General features: G+C 50.8%; 1 protein-coding gene across 1 annotated transcript in view; it reads left to right on the forward strand.

The window, feature by feature from the left end:
* MYO16 (myosin XVI) overlaps positions 1-25,933 on the forward strand; it is a 532,176-nt gene that overhangs the window by 462,731 nt on the left and 43,512 nt on the right. The window contains 3 exon segments of the mRNA XM_021065905.1: positions 1,412-1,683; positions 10,378-11,124; positions 11,127-11,435. Of these exon segments, the coding sequence (XP_020921564.1) occupies positions 1,412-1,683; positions 10,378-11,124; positions 11,127-11,435 (1,328 nt within the window).

Here is a 25,933-nt window from a genome sequence, read left to right on the forward strand (position 1 = left end):
CCTTGCCAGTAAGGAAAGATCCAGGGGGAGCCTTTTCTTTTAAAGGTCACGCTGGATGCTGAGCTCCAAGCAGACCTGTGGAGACAACCAAGTCCTTCTCGCCTTCACTGCTCTTGTCCCTCTGCAAAAGCCTGGGACACCAGTGGTTTACACCCCTCCTTGCATCCTTCCCGTCCCAATTTGCTGTCAGGGAGACTTTTGCTTTTCCATAGGAACCTAGTAATAGCTAGTTGTTTCTCATTGAAAATGACTCCCCTTCTCCTGGACTGCCTGTGTCAAATGATTTTTTTTTTTTATTAAAGGGGAAATGGCAAATGTGTCTCTCACTAATTAGCTTCAAATGTCTCAATGATTAAATACTGAAAAAAATTCCCTTTGTACAGAAAACTGTAATTAAACATTACAGGGAAAACAAATGATCCGCCGAGTGCGAGGCTTTCGTCTTCAGCTAGTCCGTTTCCTACATGGGCATCTGGCTCTGCCTGGCAGTGGATCCCAGCCCTGTTGGTGCTCTGCCACACAAAGATATCATTATAAAAACACATGCTCGGAGACTCCTTGTAAAAATGAATGTCCTGGCATCTCCCTAGCACAGGATTACATTGGCATCTGAAGCCAGAAGGAATCTTTTTGAACCAGATAACTATTCATTTTATATGACTTCCAGAATAATATTTATTATTTTCTCGGCTGGAGCTAAACAGCCACCCCAATTTCTCAATTTCATTATGTATTCATTGGCCCGATGTAAAATTAAGTGAGGAAGTGTTTGTCTATTTATCTATTGAATACCAGCAGTTCACTTGGCATTGGACAACCAGATGGAGTAACAGAAGAAAAATAATAATTCCGCACTTAATTAAATAATCACTGCTGGAATTTAAATGGTAAGGGAAAGAGAGAGAGAGAGAGAAAGGGGGGCAGGGCAAATGTAAATCTTTGATGGTTTTAAGTAAAGTACATTCTGTTTTGCAGGGGGGAGCAGTGGGGAAGTCCCAGCAGTTTGATGCATCAGTAACTCTCTATTAAGATGGATTTCCCAGAAATTATCATTCAGATTGAAATTCTGGTTTTGTGATTTGCTTAATAATCAGAGTGTGAAAAATGCATTCAGCCAATGCCTGCTAGCAAATGTGGCAGTTCTTAAGACGTCTTGGGATTGTGTGAGATTCTTTTTAAGTAATAATGATGAGCCTCCATCGTGCTTATGGATCACGAAGCAGGGGCTGGAAGGATGGGGGGCTTTCTCAGGATGCACCGGGTACCGCAGTGCCACGGGCATCCTCCAGCCTCCGCGGGTGGGCTGTATACCAAAGGGCTGTGATTATGTCTCCTGGAGCTGGCTCATTGTTACCATCCAAATAATGCAGCTGGGTCTGTCTGGGGGGGCTCTTTGTGTTTGTCCCCCCAGAGCTGAAGACAAGGCTGGACCCAGGCACTTCCACTGCAGCTCCGTCCCGGTGCCCCTGGCGGTGGACGGCCTGGTCCAGTCCCTGGCTAGTCCATCCACCCGATCTCCTTCTCTGCACTCCGTGTTCAGCCTGGATGACAGCAGTAGCCTCCCGTCACCACGGAAACAGCCTCCGCCCAAGCCGAAGCGGGACCCCACCACGCGGCTGAGCGCCTCCTATGAGGCTGTGAGCGCCTGCCTGTGGGCTGCGGCCAGGGACTCAGCCAGTGAAGGTGAGCCCAGGGGAAGGAAGAGAGAGATCTGCCCCCCCTGGGTTACTGATGCCTGATTTCCCGTCTTTGGGTGCCCGGGGCAGTGCTGTCCACCCCACCCCCCAATACATTTTTAATAGAATTAAATCCATCAACGGCTTGCCAGGGGGCCCTTTGAATCATTAAATATAAATAATATTGCATTCAGTTCGCTAAGCCTCTTAGGGAAAAGCTACTTACATATGATTTCCTTAAGTCCTAGCCCAACTTCGACAGTGCATGAGGAGCCTTCAACCAGAACAATTCAGAAAGTCGGCCTCTAGTCCGTGTCAATGTTTGCTAATTAAAAAGCTAACATAATTCATCTGGCTTCCCCGTTATCGGCACCTAATTAAACATTAAGCCCGGGGAAACGGCGCAGGCAGAGGAGAACCATGACTCGGCAAAATGCAGTGGGGGTGAAAGTGGGGACAAGAGAACCACAGTGTCTGCCTTGCTGGACGGACATACTTGCGCAAAACCACAGCCCTCTCCGGATCAGATCTCTCCCAGAAGAGGTCATGCGATGTTTTTGCTTCATCGTTCGTTCTGAGCGTGGTTGGGAAGCGCAGAGGGAAGTCCTTCTCTGCGGCACATCAGCCGCACAGCCTTGAGTTACTGCCCTCAGAGGGAGGCCCTACTGAGGCCCGGAGGAGCACAATAAATGAATGAATAAATAAATAAATAAATGCCCTCGGGGCGGCAGGTGGTGAGCACAGTAAGCAGGTAAACACACAGCGTATTTGTCTTCCAAGCGGGTGGCTGCCGAGAAAACACGGTAGGGGGTGGCGGTGTTCTCAGGTGACTTCGGGGTGAGAGCGCTGAACTCCCAGACCTCAAGGGCCAGCTGGATGGAGGTCCCCAGTCCCTGTCCCTTTGGAGAAAACATTCGGCAAGGAGCCTGGGAGTGGTGGAGCGTATCAAGTGTGTACAAGAGAGAAGCCTGGGCAGGCGGGGTGGGGCAGAGCGACAGACAGACAGAGACAGAAAGGGGGAAGAGAGTGCCGCCTGTTTTGGGGGTGATTTAAATCCGTCCGATGGGGGCCCTCCTTCCAGGTTTCCTCTGGCCTCTTAAGCCCACCTTGGGCCTGACTCCGGGCCCTCATCTGTGTGACAAGCATCTTTTAGCCAGGATGGATTCTAGCGCAGAATGGATGGATTCTTCTCCCAGGATGGTTTCTGGGAAGCCGACGGGATGTGCTGTGGTCTGGTGCCCCTCTCCCTTCTCTGGCCCCTGAGGAACCTTTCTGCGCATGTGTGGTTCTGGAGGGCTCCTTGACCTCAAGAGTGAGAACTATCTGGTTGGAGTTCTGTGGTGGCTCCGTGGGTTAAGAACCAGACAAGAGTGTTGGTGAGGATGCGGGTTCCATCCCTGGCCTCACTCAGTGGGTTAAAGATCCGGCATTGCCACAGGCTGTGGCATAGGCTGCAGATGCGGCTTGAACCCCAGATCCCAAGTTGCTGTGGCTGTGGTGCAGGCTGGCAGCTGCTGCTCTGATTCGGGCCCTAGCCTGGGAACCTCCATGTACCACAGATGCGGCCCTAAAGAAAAAAAGAGGGGGGGAGAAGTTTCATGTAGAAAGTCCTTCTTTTATCCAGGCAGGACCCAGCTCCTCCTTAATCCTGCCACAAAATCTGTCTTGACACTATCTTTTCACCGGGGACATATTCCAGTTGCTCAGCCTGGGCCCCTTCTAGCTCCCACCTCAGGGGTGGAGGGTGACATTCTAAATGAAATGACGACATAGGTGTCCCCAGAAAAGATTGTGTGAGCACAGGAGGGGGCACAATTTCTTTGGTGAATAAACGAGCTCCAAATGCAAAAGCACAACAAAGCCATAAGCTCGTCTTTGGGAAAGACGGTTGGTTGACGCCAAGGAGGTGGTGGATGCACAGAAGCCTGCAGCCGTCAGCGGCTGCGTGTGGACTCTAGTTTCATCTGCAAAGACGCCCTTTGCCGGTTGATTTAGAAAGAACAGATCTCAGGGAGAAGTTTTTAAACAGTCGCCATTGTGATACATGAGTCGTGTCACAGCGCTGCTTAGATGGGGGGGTTCATCACTTTGGGGAGAAGAGGACGCGTGTGTGTTTGCAGCATCGTGGTAATAAGGACAATAGCAGGAACATGAGAAAAGTCGCCTGGAGGAAGGTCTTCAGCTGGAGGCAGATGTGAACACAGGTAGAGGGCGAGGGCCCAGCGCAGAAGCAAGCTGACCTCCCGTTCTCCGGGGCCTGTGAGTTGCAGCCCCGTGTAAAGTGCAGCACCAAGAAGAAAGGCTGAAGTTTGGATAAGGCGGCCTCACCGTAGCCTGTAAAGCCCCAAATGCATTCTGCTTGTGTGCAGATGAAAAGCCTACCTGCCCGGGAGGTGAGATTTTAGAGAAATCAGCGGAGAGAAAACAAAATATTGAGGACAGAGTTGCGTTCTCTCCTATGTGCAACCACAACAACAAAAAAAGATATCCAAGAACCACAAGAGATAAAAACACACATAAAAGCAAATGACAGGAAAAACAAAACAAAACAAAAAAAACACCAGTAATGAAGAGGAAGCAAGAAAGACCACAGGTGGGAGACTCTGAGGTTCCTGCTACCGTGAGGCATCTCGGGGTTCTTAAGGCCGGCTGTTTAAAATGCACGATGCAAGAGTGTGAGGCTGGCAAGACTTTTATATAAACTGTAGGTTCTTGGAACTTAATTTCAGCTCACATGTGGCTCTAAGATGCTTTGGGTGTCTCCCCGCTGAGGCCCACTCCAGGAAAACTCACATTTTGGAGACTCGTGGCAGGCCAGTCAGTAGAGCAGTGCCTTCTTTATTTTATTTCTTTTGACAGCTGCACCTGCAGCATATGGATGTTCTTGGGTTGGGGTCACATTGGAGCTGCATCTGAGGGTCTGACCACAGCCACAGCCACCCAGGATCTGAGCCACATCTGCGACCTCTAGGGGGTCTTGCTGCAACACCGAATCCTTAACCCAGCGAGCGAGGCCAGAGATCAAACCTGCATCTTCACAGAGACAGTGTCGGGTCCTTAACCTGCGAAGCCACAATGGGAACCCAGTTCCTTTTCTGTCCACGTCATTGGTTCTTTCCTACAAGTCGTGATTCCTGACCCGGATTGCTTCTAAGATTTTAGTTTCGGAAGAATGAAGCTTTCCAGCTCCTACGCCAGATGCTCTGACTTGGTAGCTATAGAGTAGGACAGGGACTGTGCTATTTCCGTTCTCAGTAAAGGACCCCAGGTGATCCGAGGTCGATGAAGCTCAGGCTACGCTCTGAGGAGCCCTGCTCTGTACCTCATGATCAATTTCCACTTCTGTAGTAACAATACGATGCTGGCAGTAACAGCGGACACGCACTGTTTATTATGTGCCAAGCACTATGCTAGTATCTTCAATCGTCAGACCTGCCCAGCAGAGTGAGGCTGTAACCTGGTCCCTCTCTAGACAGGGATGTTGCCGGGGGAGCCGTGGTGTATTCTGTCCCAGGTCACACATCCAAGCTTTGGACCCAGGCAGTCAGATCTTAGAGGCCAGTTTCTCAACTCCTCCTGACAAGCCATGCTGCTTTGATCTTTCATCATTCACTTTTTTTTAAAGCTTTTTTTTCTGCATCTAAAGCAAACCTTGAGGGACGATCAGTTAGCTCTTACTGCTTAATGACATCCCGACAAACATATCTATTGAAATAAGATGCGGTCATTTCATTACTGTCTCACGTTCTGGGTGTCAATTGGCCCCGCTGGGCAGCTCTCCATGAAGCTGCAGGTGGCGGCTGGCATCACCTGGAAGCTCTCTTCCAGGGGTCTGAGGAGAGGGACTGCCAGGCATCTCTGTGGCTGGGAGGTCTGTCCACCTGGTTTGTGCAGCCAGGCAGCCTCAGGGCAGCTGGACGTCTTACCTGGAGAATCCGTGTCTCCAAGGCACAGCCCCAGGAAAGAGAAGGCCCGGTGGCCAGTAGGTTACCTTTGCCGGGCCAACCTCGGTGGTTATACTGTGTCACTTCCACCACTTTCCATCCGCCAGGTGGTCCCAGAGGCACATCAGGTTTAGGAAGGTGAAATGGATTCTGCCTCTTGATAAGACTGGGAACACTTATTGTGGCCAATTTTTGGAGAATACAGACTCCCTCCGTCCACACTCTGAGCAAAACAATTCCTATTCCCTCCCACATAGAAGAAGCACTCACTCCTCCCCCAAACTCCCCAAAGCCTCATCCCATCATCACAACAGGCTCAGGGCCAAGGCCCCAGTCTCACCATCTAAGCCATGTCCAGGTATCCCGGCTCCTCAGGCCAGCTCCTTAGTAGGAGGCTCCTCCAGTACTGGCCCTAACGATCTGAAGATGTTACCTTTTCGCCCCACAACTAACCTGTTGCTTGTGCCTTGATCAGGATTTGGTCCTGGTGCCTGGAAATTATTTTCCACGGCTGTTAGGTCCACGCCCTGGAATCTCGGCTTACCCTGGGATAGTATTTCCTAATCCACAAGGCGGACTCAGGTTTGAGTGGGGCTCATAGTTTTTTCAGGCTGATTCCTACTCATAAAACTTAGAGGCCCCAGAACGTCTTGAGTTTTTGTATTGATGCTATGCCTTTCAAGGCACGCCGATACAATTCCTTTAAAAGCTTTGTGAGTTTCCTATGAATCGATTTATAATCTACCCCATTAGCCACAAGTCACAACCACAGATTTCTTGAGATAATTTCTCCTCTACTTTTTCTTGGTCTGCAAGATTTCTCTGGGGCAGTGCTCTTAGAAATCCAGTGGTTTTGTTTCTTCGAAAGGGTCCAGTGAAGCACCACCTTAAATCTTTCTGAGATCTTAATAAAGGGGTTCATCCTCACGACCGTGGCTGCATCGTTAGTTCATGTTTTCCTGAAAAGATTCCAGACTTGACCTCTGCTTACGAGTCCTTTCTTAACTGCTGAGTTACCTGCTACCTCCATGGACCAGCAGTGAGAAACTATTTTATTTTCAAACTCAGAAAGTCCAGGCTCTTTTATGGATAAGGGTTCGCTTTTCTTCAGCTTACCTCTTTATTCTCATATTTTCCTGTAGGAAGCTAGAAGAACCCAGGAAGCCACTTTTACATTCTGTCTGAAAAAAAAATCTCCCTAACTAGACCATCCATCCTCAAGCATGGGGTCTAGTTTTCACATTTCTGCAGGTGACAGTCTGGCTAAACTTTCCACAAAGGTATAATGGGTTATATTTCCTTTACTGTCCAGCTTCTTCCTCCCTTTCCTTCTCACCGAGAGCTTTCTTAAGGGTTACGCTTCTGCTAACACTCTCTTCATTCTCCTCCAATTTCCCAAAGTCACTGCCATGCTTTTAAATTTTGTGTGTGTGTGTTTTTAATTGATATATCACTCTACTTCCAGGTACTAATACCTGTGTATGTTGTCTCTTGCTATGTAACAAACCTCTCCAAAATTTAGTAGCTTAAAATAACAAAGCTTTTCTCATTCTCCCCCTTCTCTCTTCCTCTCTCTCTCCCCCGCTCCTTCCCTCCCTCTCTGCCTCTCTTTCTTTCTCCCTCCCTCCCTCCCTCCCTCTCTCTCTCTCTCTCTTCCACCCTCCCACTGCCCCCCCAGTTCCAGGGGGTGGCTGGCCTCAGCTAAGCCACGCGCAAGCTCTCTCATACATGCAGTCAGACAGCGGCTGGAGCTGGGACCCTTGTCCAAGGCTCTGTCCATGGCGTTTCTGGGGTGTGGGCTGGGGACACCCGGACAGCTGAGGGCTGGAGCAGATGGGGTCCTCTGGTGTGCGCCTCCTCTGTGCAGCCTCTCCCTCTGTTCCCCACAGCACAGGTGCTTTGCAGTAAACCGACCCCTCTCGCGGAGGGCAGGGCCACCAGCACCCGTGTCCCCAGAGAGGGAGAGCCAGGCAGAAGCTGCAGTGCCCCGACCCAGCCTCGGCGGGCAGGCGGCAGCCCTTTGGCCATGTTTTGTTCATGGGGACAGGCACAGGGACCCTGCCAGCTTCCGGGTTCTGGAAGAGCAGGAGGGACTGGAAATCTTGTTGAGGACAGTTTTGTAACGTGCATCAGCCACAAATCCTTTAAACTATTCGGGTCCTGAGAACACCTCTGTAATACTAATGTGAAAATTGTATCTGGTTCATTAACTTTCTAGGAGAAGCTTAGGAGTGGCTGGGTTTTAGCACATTGGACGGCTTTGGGATAATGCTCATCAATTACAGAAGTGGGCGTTTGGGGTACTTTCTGCTCTTAAAAGTCGGCTGCTTGGGGGAACCCTGCCTGATACGGGTCTTCAAAGATGTCCATGGAGTTGGGAAATTAACTGCATCCTTGTCCATCCTCGTTCGCTGTCTCCCGTCGGTCTCATGTTTACGAAGGGCCAGAATCTGAGCTCCGCGCGTTACACACGCTGTTGGATTGTTCTGGCATCGTTACTGATGTCACCACTCCATGCATGGCAATCATGAAGCTGAGAGAGATGTGACTAAGATGTCTTTTAAAACCCTAATTTGAGGCGTGCCTGTTGTGGCTCAGCAGGGTAAGAACCTGAAATAGTCTCCTTGAGGATGCAGGTTTGATCCCTGGCCTCACTCAGTGGGTTAAGGATCGGGTGTTGCTGCGGCTGTGGTGTAGGCCTGCAGCTGCAGCTCCGATTGGACCCTTAAGCCCAGGAACTTCCATATGCAGCAGGTGCGGCCAGAAATTTTAAATAGTAATCATTTGCGCCAGTGTCACCCCCTGCAAACACGCACACACCTCTGGTGACCTCTTATTATGGCCTGTAGTTTCCCACCTCATAGTACACGTCGTGTTCTAACATGCTATAGAATCTACTCATTTGGGAGTTCCTGTCGTGGCGCAGCAGAAACGAATCCAACTAGGAACCATGAGGTTGAGGGTTCGATCCCTGGCCTTGCCAGTGGGTTAAGGATCCAGCATTGCCGTGAGCTGTGGTGTAGGTCGAAGGTACAGCTCAGATCCTGGATTGCTGTGGTTGTGGTGTAGGCCGGCAGCTGCAGCTCCAATTTGACCCCTAGCCTGGGAACCTCCATATGCCATGGGTGCAGCCCTAAAAAAGACCAAAAAAAAAAAAAGTCTACTCATTTGTAGAAAACGTTAAACTCATTTGTCTAAAACGTTTACTTATTTTATTGTCTGACCTCGCCCAGTAGGCCAGAGGAAGGCAGCGAACCCTTGCTGTGTATTCACTACTGCATCTCAACAAATGCAGTTTAAAGGCATCAGTGCGTGAATGATGGCATGAAAGAACGGTGACTGCGGGGTTGGAATCCAAGTCTATCCAACTCCAAGGCCTTTCATTTTAACCCTCAAAGTGGGGCTGTCTCCCCAAAAGCAAAGATGGAGAGTCTGCTGTCCTATGTGCGGCCACGAGGACACAAAAGCCCGGCTGCCTGAAATAACTCGGCAACTCAGCAAAATTAGCTGTTCCTCCTTATAGCAAGACTTCCTACAGCTTAGCCAAACGCCAAATTGGCAAAATAGTTCCGGAGTTTTGAGAAGGGCTGATGTACAGTGAAGCTGTTCATCATGGCCTAAAAGTGACATCTCAGTTTGCAGAGAAACTCTACTGTTGAATAAAATCTACTGTAACTTACAGTAAAAAGATAGAAAGAGAAGTCTTTTAAAATGTTTTCAACTGAAACCTTTGCAGTCATATTGAACTATTTCTTCTGCCTCTTTAACAATGAATTCCTACTAATATTGTGCTCATTTCTTTTTTTACATATCCTCCCTCAACCTAGGATATGTAACCTAGGAGGTTCCTGCTGAAATTCTCAGTGAAATGGTACAGTCCTGATTTCCCTGTTTAATCCGTTAGAATTCAGTGTATCAATTGTGAAACTGCCCCTTGGCTTCATTTTTCCAAATTCCCTATTCTCTCCGTGCCTATAGTTTTGGATGCAGTTTGCTTGTGTTTACTTTATTCATTTATTTATTTTTTTGCTTTTTAGGGCCACACCCAGTATATGGACGTTCCCAGGCTAGGGTCCCATCGGAGCTGCAGCTGCCGGCGGACACCACAGCCACAGCCACGCAGGATCTGAGCCACGTCTGCAACCTACACCACACTCATGGCAATGCCGGATCCTTAACCCAGGAATAGAACCTGCATCCTCATGGATCCTAGTCGGGTTCACCCTCTGAACCACGAAGGGAGCGCCTCCCTGTGTTCATTTTTAGACCATGCAAATAATCCCTAGACAGCACCAGCTCGCTCCTGCGCTTGTTCCTCCGTCTTCCCTGTGTTCTTGTCTCTAAAATCCTGAGGATCAGTTCAGCCAGCACCTCGTCCACACCTGTACCAGGCGCTAAGGAGCCAGGTGTAAGCAGGTGCCAGGGCCAGGGGGCAGACGCCTTCCGGCAGCAGCATCCCAGGCCGCTCCCTCTGCCGGCGGCTGGCAGTCCTGGGCCTCCACTCTGTCCACCTTCTTCCTCCTCGGCCGGTGGTTGTCCCGCAGCTCCAAGATCAAAACTCGCCTTCTCGTTGGCAGCCGTGGGAAGTGTGGGGAGACCTGGACCCTGGCGGGCGGAGAGGCCCGGGCCCTGGGGGGTGGAGGGGTGCAGGCCGGTGCTCGCGGGTCGGGGGCGCAGGCAGCTCCACCCGCCTCGTCCCTCGAGGTTGGGGCGTGGGTCCCGCTAACGGCCCCTCCTCTTGTCTGTCCCTCGCCCAGTTCTCACCCGGCCCCGGCCGCACAGCGATGACTACAGCACCATGAAGAAGATCCCCCCTCGGAAGCCCAAGCGAAGCCCCCACACCAAGCTCAGCGGCTCCTCGGAGGAGATCGCGGGGGCGCGGCCCGGGGCGGCGGGGGCCGGGGCCGCGCTGGGCGGAGCAGGCGGCCCGCAGGGCATCCCGGGGGTCCCCGCGCCCCCGGAGCCGGAGCCGGAGCCCGAGCCCGTCTACATCGAGATGCTGGGCCGCGCCGGCAGCCCCGAGCAGGCGGAGGCCGTGTACGAGGAGATGAAGTACCTGGCGCCCCCCGAGGACGGCGGCGGCCGGGCGGTGGGCGTCTCGGCGGCGTCCTCGTCGCCCCCTCTGCCCCGCGAGGGTCGCAGCCCCCTCCCGCCGCCCGAGGACGGCGACGCCGGCCGGCCCTGCAGGGACGCGTGCGACATCCCCGCGCCCTTCCCCAACCTGCTGGCGCACCGGCCCCCGCTCCTCGTGTTCCCCCCGACCCCGGTCACCTGCTCCCCCGCGTCGGACGAGTCGCCCTTGACGCCCCTGGAGGTGAAGAAGCTGCCGGTCCTGGAGACCAACCTCAAGTACCCCGTGCAGCCCGAGGGCTCCAGCCCCCTGTCCCCGCAGCACCCCAAAACCCCAAAGGCGGACGGCGACCGGCCCGCGTCCCCCGGCGCCCCCGCGTTCGCCGGGTCGCTCAAAGCCTCGCCACCCCCCACGCCCCCGCCCGCGCCCCCCGCCACCCCCCGGCCGCCGCGCACTTCACCTTCCCCGCGGCCCCCGCCGACCTGCCCCGGGGGCCCCCAAAGCCCAGCCCGCCCCCCGCGGGCGCGCCCAGCAGCCCCTTCCCCAAGGCCCCGTACTCCCCGGGGAAGGCAGCCCGGGCGGACCTCAGGAAGGCCCCGCCGGGCGCCCCCTCCCCGGCCCCCTACAGCCCCCCGCACTCCCGGCCTCTGGGCAGCCCCCTGGACGAGCTGGCCAGCATCTTCAGCTCTGGACGGAGCGTGCTCCGGAGATCGGCGGCCGGCAGGAGGATCCGGGAGCCGGAAGGTGAATGTCACACACCCCCGTGGGTACAGACCTTAGAGGTGACCGTACATAGGCAGTGTGAGTCACGTGTGAAAGGGCGGCGGTGGTCGTCGTTCGGGGCACATCGCACCTTTAAAAACTCTTACGCAGCCCATAGGCCCAACTAGGTAAGAATGCACATTTCCTTTCTGTAGGTAGAAGCTCACGATGTAAAAATACACGGCGCTAAAACTGGGTTTAATACAAGCTCAGGCTTGGGACGCATGAGGCCAAGATTCGACCTGAGCTGATTTCTGTTTCCTGATAATATCCCTTATGACGTGGACGTGGCCTTTTTGTGTTATATTGAGATCCCCCTGTGGTTACAGCTGGCGGGGAAGCCCGAGTCACTGTCCATCTCAACCCACCCTCTGCATCTGGGGTGCTCTCTTGTTCAGTTACTGCCTTATACAGTAGGGCTCCGTGGTGTTGTTTTAAATGAATATGCTTTCTTCTATTCCTGCGCCACTCAAGGAACAGTTTAATTTATTTGTGTTCTATCTGTATCTTCCCACTGAGCAGCTCAGCTCTGCCTCAGGCCAAGTCAGCTGTTGACAGTCCAGTCAGGGAACTCCGGGCTGGGCTCCTGCGGCCAGAGGCTGTTACCTGTCTTAACAAGGCTTTATTCTGGGTCCCTGTGAAAGCAAATCACTAGCAGAAAAATCCTCATTCAGAATGTGTTGCACTGTCATGGCATGCAGTGGAAACAAATCCGACTAGGAACCATGGGGTTGCGGGTTCGATCCTCGGGCTCGCTCAGCGGGTTAAGGATCTGACCTTGCGGTGAGCTGTGGTGTAGGCTGGCACCTGTAGCTTGGATTCGGCCCCTGGCCTGGGACCCTCCATATGCCGCGGGTGCGGCCCTAAGAAGCAAAAAAAACCCTGTTGCTGGTCTCTTGTACACAGCTAACCATGTGCTAGTTGTTTCAGATGAGGTTGCCTTTGTGAAGGCATCTTCCAAAAAAGCATCATAAGGCTTTTCTGCAAAACCAAAAATAGCCTCCAGCGTTTTGGATTTGGGAGAAGAGTTGCTTTAATGTAAAGCCGCTTCTCTTTAAGGTCTCTCAGTCATGCTGCTGTTAACATCCTCCCTTTACAGAGATGGGAAGACGCTTTGAGGTGAGAAGGTTAAACACCTTCTTTCAGGTCAGGTGGTAGGACTGGAAAAATGAAAATTTGACTTGCTATTACATAACGTTTTATGTACACATTAACCTGCTCTTTCTCCTAAAGAAAATAAATAAGTTGGCTTTCATCGTTGGATGAGGTACAGAAACTCTGGAAAATCTAGAAAACATTCTGAACAAGGGAAAAGTAGGCCCAGCTAAGAACACTTAGCAAATGATGGAGTAACCCACTCCCTCTTTATTCTTCAGACAGATAAGCTAATTGTCTGTTTAGCTAACAGTTTCTTCTTCATTATAGGTCGTTCATAAATGAAATTGTCCTTGTATGTAGGAGATTGTTTGAATTTCACAAGTCATACGTTTCATTCCAGGCAACAACATGGAATCTAAGAGAAAAGCATTAAATGAAGAGAGTAGTATTTGCTTTGGGAACTAAGAATTTGGTACACGTCATAAATCTCATTTTACTGTAGATGGGAATGGGGTGACTTCTTGGTTCTCTTTAAGAAAGTGAAGTTGATGGGTTCCTAGATAGGCACCACCAACTGGAAATCCTGAAGTCTAGGACTCAGAGTGGAGGAAGAATCACAGTGAGTCCCCCCCCTCCCCGGGCCCAGGCGGGAGGCATGGATGGCTAATTGTAATTCCGTGGGGGAGGCATTAACCAATATTTGGGAACCCGTATCAAAACCTCAAGTCCAACATCTGTTAGTGCAGCTCTAAAATTCTAAGACATCTGTTTTTCTACTGTGGCCTTTGACAAAACACTCTTTGGAAAAGACTGGCTTGAGCCACTACGGCTTTCTCATAAATGCATGAATTGGCAGCACCTCCCCCAGCGCAGGAGCTGTAATAACAGCCAACTGCACTGGGAGACCCGGTTCTCCCCGCGTATCCGTGGACGAGAGTCCAGCTGGGCGGCTGAGGACTCGGTGATTCTGGGTGATCTGTGATGGGAGAAATACCTTGACCAGACTGCAGGATATGTTCTCATGGGCTTGTCCAGGTCGTGCTTTTAGGATACAGAAGGGGCTTAAAGAGAAGACGTGGAAGACAGAGAAACAGCCCTAGTGCAGGAGCTAATCACCAGAGCGGCTGCTGTGATTATTACAGTTTGCACAACTGGATCCTCAAGCCAGCAATCCATTCTCTTCTGAATGAATTGCATGGCTGTTACTAATGATGGACTGTAGTCTTGGGGCTTGTTTTTTCCTTTAAGATTTTCAATCTTCTACTTTACCTTCTTTTTATATTTAAAGATATTCTAAAGATATTCTTCTCTTCACCTGAAATGGCTTTCTTACCAAATAATCCAGTGGCTGGCTAATTCAGCCTCAAGGCACCTAAATTAATTACAGCTCATTTCTTGGCCGGTTGTGAGATGGGGAAACTGTACTGCGGATTTGCAGAAGCGTTCACAGTATTCCCTGTGCTTCTTTGGAAAGTGACCTTGAGGAGATGGCACTGCTGCTCCCTACCCTGCAAAGAGTGTGTGCAGTTAAAATACAAAAAGTGGCAAGTTGTGTACAGGAAATGGGGCCTTTGGTGTTTAATTCTTAGTCCATCGCTACTCCTGTAGACGCAGATGTGGCGTTTCATAAATATTACATTCCTCTAAACAGTTTGTTTTCTCTAGACTCTAGGAAGGTTGAGGGTCCAGGATCCAGGTGGCTACAGATGGGTGTGCAGCCCCAGAGGAGTTACATTAGCAGCCAAGTAACCGCAGCACTGTCTAGGCTCCAGGCATGGTTTTCATGACCTGTTCGGGTCTCACGGGACTAAAAAGTATCTGCTGTGACTGTCCCATTCTGCAGATGGGAAGAGTAAGGCATAGAGAGTAAACTTGCTTGAAATCTCCCTCCTTTGAGAAACACAGCCTGACTCGAATGCGGTGATGCTGGGCTCAGAGTTTTTTCTCTTAGCTACCTACCTACACAGCGGTGCCCAGGACGGCAGGGAAAACCCCCAAGAGCAGAGGGTATGGTTTTAAAAGTTCATGATATGCTCATCTGAGGTGCATCAAGTAAGAGTCCCAGAGTTTGAATGGAGAAAATTGGTTCATAAATTCAGAAATCCGAACATGTCCTTTATAGCTCTTGGATAGAGACAATTTTGGAATACTGTCCCAGAGCCACTGGCCCTTGACATTGAGAATGACTCAGTGTTTCATCACCTGTGTCTTTCTGTTTACCTCATGCATTCACAAAGAGTTTTTCTGTTTGATGTTATCATATGAGCATTATTGTGCTAATTATTTATACTTGCTCAATTTCAAAAATTCTGAGGCCTTCCAATGATGGGGGGAGAGCAATGGCTGTTTGGGCCACAAGGGTGCGCCATTGCTCCAGTGGCCCCGTGGCTGGCTGGTTGTTTTTCTGGAACCTGAATAGAATGAGCACGTTATTCTGTTCGCATTGAAACAGATCAGGATGATAGGGCAGTGACAACAATGCAGTGCACTCAGAAATCTGGAGCAGAAAGTGGAGGAGTCTGATTTGCAGAGTATTTTGTAAAAACACATTATTTTATTATTTTCTGTCCTGTGCTTCCTTAGCTCATATGATAGAAATAGGTAGTTAAAACTACATTGACGACAACAAAATATATATGTATACAATATTTCTTCACAGAGTAGGTGTTTATCAGCTATAGTTGATTAAAATCCACCTAATAAGAAGCAGTCTGACATAGAAATATAGTCAGTAAATCTGCCCCTTGACATTTTTACAAATAAGAGCCACTGAAGCCAAATAATTACTTTTAATTTCAAATCTTTTATTTCACTGCATAAACACGCCACATAAGAATATTTTGAGTTTTAAATCAGAGCATTACATACATGAATTTTTTTTTCTTTATGGTATGATACTTTATTCTAGAGGGCCACTGTTTTTTAAAGAATTATTGTTAAAGTTGGCCTTATGGAAAATTTTAAACAAAAGCAGAGGATAAATTTGGTCATTTCTTTTTCTTTTTCGTTTTCTTTTTGTCTTCTTACGGCCGCACCACAGAGGGTAGATGAGTATGGACTCTCTCTCTGGCCAGTCCTTCCTCATGTCCAAGCCTCCCCGGTGCACTCCCCCATCCCCAGATTATTTGGCAGTGTGTCCCGATGTCAAGTCAATTTACCGATGAATATTTATAAATATTTTATTATAGAAGTCCTTTAGAAAAACAACAGATTTATTCTTAAGTCACTTGACCAAGTACCTAGCAGTCAATGCTTTTGAGCCTTCTGGACATGATGGCTGTTCAGGTCGGAAGCCTGCCTCCCGGTGCTGGGACATTGTTTTTCATGGTACAACCAAAAGAATTCTCGGGAACGAGCTTTGCACCAAAGCAACACTGGCCCGTGAGCTCTCCCACAGGGACCTGGGGCACAGCCCCTGCCGTGGGCAGCTGTGCAGACAACTTTCCTACAGCCACGACAACAAAAGGGTGCATTTCGAAGGGTCACGTCCAAACAGAACTCAGTGTGAAAAATCAATGCGCACACACAGTCGCATGGGAAACTTATTTTATGAGGTTTTGACACTGCACTGCCAAATTAGGTGCAACTCCTTAACGCGTTGTTCAGTAACAAGAAGATGCTTTAAAACTCGCTGAAATATCACAGACTCACAAGCAGAAGCCTGTGACCTCAAGGAGGGTGTTGGTAAATTGCCTTCTCTCTCTGCTCCCTGTGCCTGAAACAGAAGTTTCGGCACTGTCTTCATTTCATCGCTGACGCATTCTAATGAGACTGCGGCATGAGAAATGGGTCCTCGTTATGCAAATCTCTCCATCCCATAATGAGATGCGGGGCTTGACATCCCACCCTGGAGGCTTCTTGCCCACAAGCAGGCTCTTCTGGAGCTTTCTCCTGCGCCGCGCTGTTCATCTCTCTCACTCCTGCTCGCTCTCCTGTCTCTCCCCGGTGATTTGTTTGTGGGGCTGGTGGCCTGAGGCTTCGAGAGAATTATAAAGGGCGTGGACAGAACCAGCACATAGTTGGCTGATGCGTCGTTGGGTGTCTTCCCGCCCCACGTAAAGGGCTGCATCCTGAGCAGGTGGAGGCTGCCTCTGCCTGCCAGAGCCATTTCGCATCCGCACTAGATTTCCCTTGTTTTCCAAATGAGTAGGTCCCCGGAGGAGGTGGGGTTCACAGCCCCAGAGAAGCGGGTTCTCCCTCCGCCGCCAGGTGGATGTCAGGCCAGGATGAGCCTTGGGAAGCAGCGTCCCTCACTGGCTCAGTGGACGTGAGCTTGAACATGGGCAGAGTCGCTCCCTCTGTGAGAAAAGGCCTTTTCCAGCCAGTCCCTGGCCCCTCTGGATCGAAGGAAAGTGTCCGTATTTGGGACTTGCCGCTGTACAGTGCAGTCTTTCTAATTCCCCGGTGCCCAGTAGAAATAACTCCTATTTCCCCTTGGAAATGAACTTTCAATTGGGATAAATTGATCCATAGCCAAACGTACCTGTATTAAGAGCGCACAGCTTTTGTCCTCTAAGTAATGGAACATTTTTTAAGTGCTGAATATTTGTTGTGAACGTGTGTGACATTCTTCTTCCCGTTTACAGCACCTTCTCTCTCTCAATGCCCGAGAATGCGCATGGGAGATTGTGAAACCAGACCTGCCTTAACTTGTAGAGCTAATTCCCTTGCAGTCATGCAAAAAGCATTTACTTCACGCAAGCACAGGGCTTGCTACTGGGAAACCAAGAAGAGAGAAAGCAAGCGGCGTGCCCGGCCCTCTCCAGGCGGTGCAGCAGGGAGACGGGTCCGTCCCATGGCAAGGACAGGCTTTACCGGGAGGCCATAAACCCTTAGTGGGTCCATAACTGAGGCCCAGGTGGCCAGTGCCCCCCAGGGGTTTGCTCATACCTTGTTTGGGAAGAGGTTTCACAGACCTCATCAGAAGATGTCAGTGAGCTGGGCCAAGTGCAAGGCCGCTGCAGCGGATGTGCACAGCGGGTGTGCCTGGCGGCCAAGGGGCGGAGTGCCTTGGAGAGCCTAGGAGAGCCTCACACCGGGCAGATCGAGAGCCAGAAGGGTGATGGGCACTGATGATGAACTCAGAGTCCCCAGGTGCAGAAGGAGATGCTGATATGCGGTGAGCCCGGCTTCTGAGCATGAGTTAGGGCCCCTGGTCCTTTGGGCTAACAGCCTTGAAGGGCACAGAGGGCAGAGGGCAGCATGGGCTTTCCACCTGGACGTTCCCTGGCAAGGCCTGGAGTCATGTGACAACTCAGCCTTAACCTCAACATCGCTCCCACAAAGCGAGCAAAGAGCCAGAGGGAGGGAGAGAACCAGACAGATGCCGCCGGTCTGGGCATGCGCGTGGGCCCCACAGGCTGGCAGACATCTGCCAACGGTGTCTGTCGGGAGGCTTAATGGCTAACATTGTACGTGGCTCTTTCCTGGGGGCCCAGCATGCCGGCGGCCATGGGTCTTGTCTGTGAGGCCAGTGGCACAGGTGTCAGCGTCCCCATTTACTGACGAGCCATCTGAGACTGGGAGGGGGTAAGAAGTTTTCCCATAATCGTGGGAAATAAGCAGCTCCAGAGGGGGGACCAGAGGCCTCTCCTGTCACCCAGACCCTGGGGTCTTTATAGCACGGCGTTCTCCGTCTCCGGAAAACCACTAACACGAGACAATGACACCAAGTCCCTGTCTCAGAAAGAAATTCCCTTCTGGAGTTGAACACAAATCCCTTACCAGGAAAAGATACGGGACGAGGGCACGTAAAACTTTTCTTATTAAAAAAAAAAAAAAGCCACATAAAACTGTTGTAACTGTACCTGAGGGACACACAGGTGTAGTTTTTCAGGTGAGGGCTGTTCTTTTAGTGCCTGCTCACCTTGTCCTCACCTTCTCTAGAAAACCTGTCCCGCTCTCCTGTCCCCAAGGGCCCCCTCTAGTGTCAGGGGCCCTCAGGCCAGAGTAATTCCTTGCATTCGAAAGGGTGGTTTCCTGGCTTCGGGTCTCCCGTCTGCAAGGTTCTGCTTGGAAGCAGACCCTGATTACAGGTGAGCAGCCCCTCAGAGCAGCCGCACTCACTTGCCAGGTCTTTGTCCAGCCTCTTTCCTTAAGGAGGTATTTGACTCTGCAAAGTGTGGCTGTCCGTCTAGTGTGGCACGTCTCAGATGCCTGCTCAGGACCACCTGAAAAGTAAAGGTGTCCCGACCCCGATCCCTGCCCCGGGGCCGTGCTAAAGACCCCACCCGCATCAGCAGTGATGCTCAACAGCCGCGGTGCTGGGGGCTGCAGAAAGTCACACACCCCGGACACACCTCCTCATCTGTCTCCAAGGTAGCTTCTCATTTCTTAAATCAGTCAATGATATAGATAATGGCCACATTAGAAACACCGCCGCGTGCAAAATTAGTGTCAGGCCCATAGTCAGGGCCCCTCTGTAAATGTTTGATGGGAGAATCTGCAACTCGCAAGGCTCCTGAGCTTGCTATGGGCTTGCTGCTTCATTCTTTGAAACCCAGGAGCAAAACCCAGCCGAGAGAGGTGACAGTTAACATATTTAGGTCAACCTGATCAAAAAGTTACCTCTGAACAGGAGGAATTATCCTGGGAAATAGTGTTGATTGGCCTCGCCGTGCAGCCAGACCACAGGTGTGTATCTTGCATAACTAGTTCATCAGAGACGTCATTGCAGCCAGGCTGTTTTCTGAAGCACCATCGCTGGGAGGAGACGCGCTTGTACCTGGAATTCTGGGGAACATAGGCAGCCTTTTCCGAACTGGGTTGCCTTTCATAACCCGTAAATATTTTTCATACCATCAACCCACCAAAGCAAGTGGCCGTTGTGTCCTGTGGTCTCTAGACTGGATTTCGCATGAAACGCCCACGGGGGGCTCCAGAGCCTGATCCACTGAGCCACTCAGCAGCTCCCCGTGAGCAAGCTAATAAAGACCTTGCTGGCGATCTGCATCTCATTACTGCCACATGATACAACATCCTGGGGTTTTTTCCCTTTGTGAACAAGTGCTCAGAAGCGGCGTGGTGCGTGGAATGGTTCCTAAAGACGCGCTGGAGCGCTGCCATGGTCCCCTCTCCTTAAGAGCTGGGGAAGAGCAAAACCTGTTTCTCAATGACCTGAGTGTCTCCGTCCTCTGTGCCCACTTGAATCGTTTTTATGATGAACTCAGGCGAGCCTAGAACATCCTGCGCCACCTGAGAGCTCGCTGTGTTCCGTGTCATTTCACCCCATGTCCCATCCCGTGGGTCCGTGGCCGTCACCTCACGCCCCCAATGTGCCGAGCGTCTCAGGCCTTCTGCTGCTCCCGTGTTCACGCCTGTGCTTTTCTGGTTTCTCCTTGAAATCCACGCTGTTCATCCCTCGCCCCTGCCCACTTGCAGTGACTGTGCAGCTGCCGTCTTGCATGCGGTTTGTACCTGCGAATTGTGATAAGACCGAAGACCGGGATCCTGCTCACTTCCCTCCCCCCACAGATGACCAGGTCCTAAAACATGCAGGATCCAAACCACGGCAAAGCTGGAGCTGGATTGGAGACGACACGTTCCGACAGAACACTCGTGGGGCCCCGCCGGCGAATTTGTGCTTCCCTCGAGTCCTGCAAAACCTACACGCCCAAAACTCGAGCTCCCAATCAAACATACCCTTCTCTCCAAAATGCCCATTTACAGGATGCCAGACCTGGCGTGCGCCCTGTATTACAAGGGGGCTATTCCCAAAGCAAATATGCATGTTTTCGGTCTTGATTTTATGGTACCCCTGTGAGGTGGAAAGACCCAGGAAGGATTAAGCAAGAGACGGAAGATTTGAGCAAAGCAATGGGTGAAAACTACCCCTGTGCAGACATTTCCGTGTTACTAGAAAACACGCCAAAGCTTACAGCCCTTTCGTTATTTCCTGAGGTCACATCTGTGTGTGGCGATCCCTTTGCCCCTGACTCCAGTTCTCAGGTGAAATCCCAGCTGGATGGGGCTGGGCTGGTTTTAGAAGCAGGATGGAGGTGATGCTCAGACAACCGACTGAAAGTAGGGCAACCCTGCAGTCCTTGTACCCGTTCTCTTATTGCTCTTCAAGTAAATAGCCCACGCTCAGCAGCAGGCTCTGTAGTGCAGAAGAGTCACTTTTTTCGGTTGCCTTCTGTGAGAGTTGTACTGACTTTATTTTGCCTCTTGGTATTTAATCACCTTTATATAAAGCTCATCATGAAGCCCCGCTTGGATTTTTAATAGAAAATTGCTTTAGGAAGAACTACTTCAGTCCTTCAGAAAAATGGAAGCTGTGTTTGCTCCATTTCAGGGACACTCTTGTGCACCTGTCGTACCGTGCTTTCTAGTTCCTTCTGGGCTCCCTTCCTCCTCCACGCAAATCTCAGCACAACCAGAGACCAGGTGCATCACTCACGTGTCCCAGGAAACAGGAAGATGCTAACTGTTGGTGCTCATTTCACTGAAGGACTGGTAGCTACCTGGGTCTCCACCCACTTACCCAGGCTGGGTCGGTGCTTGGCTATGGTGAGGCGCGTCATAAAGATGTCCTTTTAATCGGACGATTGTTAGAAAACCCAGCCACGTAGCCCAGCCGCCTGCCAACCAGCGAGCATTTCCATGGCTGCAGGGGTGATCTATCTTAGGAACCTCTGTAATGACTTCAGGGAAAATGATCCATTTTTCAGATGATAAAGTCCTGCTGTGACATTGCCCCCAACACATGTACCTCTTTTCCAGATTTGAGAAAGCAGAGGCTGACTTCAGGCAAAGTGATTAAACTAGCAGAAGCATATTTTGTGTTGCTGTTTGCTACTTGCCTGAGCTTTCAGTTTTCAAGCTTTAAAAATCATTACATAAGGAGTTCCCGTCGTGGTGAAGTGGTTAACGAATCCGACTAGGAACCATGAGGATTCAGGTTCGATCCCTGGCCTCGCTCGGTGGTTAAGAGCTGGCGTTGCCGTGAGCTGTGGTGTAGATCACAGACGCGGCTCGGATCCCACGTTGCTGTGGCTCTGGTGTAGGTTCATCCCTAGCCTGGGAATCTCCATATGCCATGGGAGTGGCCCTAGAAAAGGCAAAAAGACAAATAAAAGTTAAAAATTAAAAAATAAAAATCATTACATAAGAAGAGCAGCTTCATTCATTTATTCCAAACAACGCACCATGGATGGGTGCGTTTTGTGCTGGGCACTGTCCTAGTTGTAAGGATTTTAGAAATAAAATGTGGGGTCTGCTCAGAAGCAGCACGCAGCTGGGAAACGAGAAACCCCAGGTACCCAGGCAGCCAGAAATATTGTTCGAGGAGGTAACTTCTTGGGTTTCTCCAAACACTGCCTGTCTTGGTGCTTGTGAAATGCTATGTTTGCATTCAATTCATTCTGCGCTCTCGTTTTTATTTTTTCTTTTTACGGCCCCACCTGCAGCATATGGAGGTTCCCAGGCTAGGGCTTGAATCAGAGCTGCAGCTGCCAGCCTACACCACAGCCACAGCAATGCAAGATCCTTAATCCACCAAGTGAGGCCAGGGATTGTACCCACATCCCATGGATACTAGTCGGGTTCTTAACCCACTAAGCCACAATGGGTACTCCTCTCTTATTTTTAAATGCTTATCATGACCCCCTCAATTAATTTCCTAACTCATAAACATGTCTTTTGAAGCCCTGGTCTGGAGGGTGGAATTTATAAGGTGAGATGGGGGGCAGGGGAATGAGACCAAAGCTGTGAGGGAAGCAGGTGGACTGCTCCGTGAGGCTGAGGGCGGTGCGTGTGCACATCCCGGAGGCCAGTGTGTGCACACACGGTGAACACACCCCGCTTTATACAAGGGCGTGACACCGTCATCAAGCGATCTTTCGCAGGAGTTACACCAGTGTACGTGGAAAGAGATTCTCTATCTTCATTTCCATCTAAATGCACATACTTTTAAAATAACTGATAAGAACAGCTTAGGCGTGACACCCCCCCACCCCCGCCCCGACTGTGTCTTCGTCCTGTGGTACCCGGCAAAGTGAGGGCCGTTGGAGGCTCCGGTCAGCCTTTCCCAGCAGTGCCCCAGTGGCTCGCCCTTCCCAAGTGTGATGTGTCACTGCCATTGTGCTGGCCACCGGACCGTTGATCCCATGCACACAGGATCTAGAGCCACAGGGAATTAGGGACGCCTGTCCGTCCATCTCCAAAAGGACGAGAGCCATCAGAGAAACAGGCCACGTGGCTGGAGGAGCATTCCGACAGGACTTTAAGTCTTCAGAGATATTTTTAATCTGTTATGTAAGGCCTCAGAGCTGCCGGCTGCCAGCCAGCCCGTGTGGGCAGCAGGGCCGATGTGCAGGCGTGCAGGGCATGGCCATGCTTTTACGCCAGTGTGTAGCTCTGGAGCAGGTGGAAGCCACTGCTGCCCTGAACCCCCGGGGGCCCAAGCACACCCACCACGGGAGTCCTGCCCCAGGCCTGCCCTGTGTCCTTTCCGTGGAATGTTGGCACAGGAGAGGCTCAAGGTGTGTGGCTCCTGCCTGTTCCCAGGGGTCTCAGTCTGTGCCCTTTGTGCTCTTAATTATCTTGGGTGGATACATTTTATAATTCTGAACAAGACGTTGCAAAGAGTCAGCATACACCATTGCTTTTTGGTTTTTTATTTAAATGTTTTTTATTAAAGTATAGTTGACTCACAATATTGTGCCAATTTTTGCTGTGCAGCAAAGTGACAAAGTGACTCAGTCTTATACACACACACACACACACACACATTCTTTTCTTATATTGTCTTCCATCATGGTCTCTTACAGGAGACTGGACAAGTTCCCTGTGCTGTACAGTAGGACCTCATTGCTAATCCATTCTAAATGTCATTGTTTCTATCCAGCAACCCCAAACTCCTCCTTCCCCTTGGCAACCACTAGTCTGTTCTCTATGTCTGTGAGCCTGTTTCTGTTCTGCAGATAAGTTCATTTGTGCCATGTTTTAGATTCCACATATAAGTGACATCATATGGTATTTGTCTTTCTCTTTATGACTTACTTCACTTCATATGAGGATCTCTAGTTGCATCCACGTTGCTGCAAATGGCATTATTTTGTTCTTTTTTATGGCTGCGTAGTATTCCATGGTGTATATGTACCTGTTTTTTGGTTTTCCACTTTTGCTGATTTTCCTGGTTCTCTGCCCTGCTGCGCTCCATCAGTGAGTGAACGCTAATGGTTAGCATTTTCCTGTCTCCTGTGACTCATAAGTGATCTGACCAGATCTCTAGCTGTGCTGAGGTTTGCTTAGAGGAGGTAGGGGGTCCAGAAGGAACTAGAAAACCCATTCCGAAGGGAGCACAAGAGTGTCCCTGCAATGCTGCAAATGTAGATTCTGTTTTTCTCAAGGACTGAAGTCATTCTTCTTAAAAGCAATTTTCGATTAAAAATCCAGGAGGGGCCCACGATGAGCTATTTATAAAGTTGATTAAACACCAAGAGACAAAACAAGGCCAGGACAATTCTCATGGAAGTATAAACATAAAACTAATAAATAAACAGTCTTGTTCTGAAATGATCTGCCGCTGGGTGTTGGCTGTTCCCTAAGAAAGGCTGCGGGAGCTGTCAGGGTGTCTCCCGGGGACCCTTCTTGTTGTTTCCAGATGGCAGGGCTTCCTTTCCCTCCCATCCGGGTGACACTGTACCAGTGCCACCAACACCAAAGCTCCCAGTCACAGAGCAGGCATCGCGTGCTCGCCACCTCCGCATTCTGGAGCAAGGGCACCCGAAACTGGGACGCGGGCCGCCGGCCCAGCGCAGCTGTGCAGGTGCTGCGTTCCGAGGCTCCTGGCTCTCCACTACCACCTGGCATTTAGGAAACATAAAAATAACAGCTCCATAAATAACCGCGTGACCTATGAGAGCAGACATGAGAAATCGGTCTCCGGGCCAGGCCAGCTTGTTGTTCAGATGCTGCATATTCGGCTAATTATAGGGCGGGCGAGCTGCAGGGAGAGGAAAGGGTGGCCCTGTGTTCCCCTCATGGCAGGGACAGGAGAGATGGGCCCAAAAGGAGCCAGTTAGGCGAACTGAAAATTGGCACGCCATCATTTTCTGCGCCTTTTTGGGTTCTGCAAACCTTATTTATACCGAGAGTCATTTTTTAGCTTTACTATGGGTGCATTCCTGCCCTGCTCAGCACATATGTTGTTGAAGATATCACTGTTTCCTGCTTCAGTTGGTGTTTTTAGCACAAACCCTCTCCTAAGACTTGGCAGGGGAGCGGGTGCCAGGAGCTGGGGCGGGGCGGCAGGGGGGACCAGGAAGCACTTCCCTTCCGTCCGACTTAACCCCTGGGACCAGTGCTCGTGGCACTTTCTGGCACAGAAGGAGGCTGAACGTACAAGTTCAAGGGCAACTCTGAGAAGCCTGAGCTACTCAACGGTGGTGATTTCACACAGGGCGGAAACGTGGGGAGGGATGCTGCTGGGTGGGGGGCGCGGCGCTAGCCTCTTAGGGGAAGAGGCAGGTCCGGCGATTCTGCTTTCTGAACCCGTCCTTCCCCCGGTCCCCGCCGCCTTGTGCTTTTCTGCTTCGGGAGTAATCCGTTCGTTTAGACACAAAACTGCGTTCTGGGACGCAGCTGTCCCAAGAGCAATCGCCTGCGAACCTCGCGTCCTCACTGGTGGGCACTGACGCCCCCCCCCCCCCCGATCATTTCTGTGACTCTTGGCAAAGGGCGGGCAGGTCTCTTTCCCGTGGTGTAGGGTCCGTTAGGTTCCTGCTGTTCACAACACACACCCCTTTGGCGTGTGCCTCCTGCTCACACCTGACAGCTCTTTACACAACCTCACGCGGGAAACCTCTCTGCTCCTTTGAGAACCAGCCTCCGCGCGTCTGTGTGACGCCTCACACGTGACCGCTTTCTTTCTCTGGGGTAATATACCAGATGTCTGGGCTATGCTGTTATGGAGAAGCAAAAAATCGGATTCACTTCCTAGAGGCTTGTTATAGCAGAGTGCAGGGGCCTTGGCCGTGATTTCTAGGTCCTTATTTGTGTTTTTTTCCTCGTGCACAATGATGAAAGATTTTAGAGAAATCAGACTTTCTGGTCCATGCCCACGGCATGGAGCAGTTCCCCAGGCCAGGGATCGAACCCAAGCCACAGCAGTGACAATGACAGATCCTTAACCCTCTGAGCCGCAAGGGAACTCTTGAGAAGTCAGAAATTTAAAAGGCATTGTTGGGAGTATCCGTTGTGGCTCAGCAGGTTAAAAACCCGACATAGTGTCTGTGAGAATGTGGGTTCAATCCCTGGCCTTGCTCAGTGGGCTGAGGATCCAGCGTTGCCACAAGCTGTGGCATAGGTCTCAGCTGCAGCTCCGATTTGACCCCTAGCCCAGGAAGCTCCACATGCAGCAGAAATTGTCACAACATTGT

This window comes from Sus scrofa, chromosome 11 (genome assembly GCF_000003025.6).
Source record: "Sus scrofa isolate TJ Tabasco breed Duroc chromosome 11, Sscrofa11.1, whole genome shotgun sequence".
Taxonomy (NCBI): Eukaryota; Metazoa; Chordata; class Mammalia; order Artiodactyla; family Suidae; genus Sus; species Sus scrofa.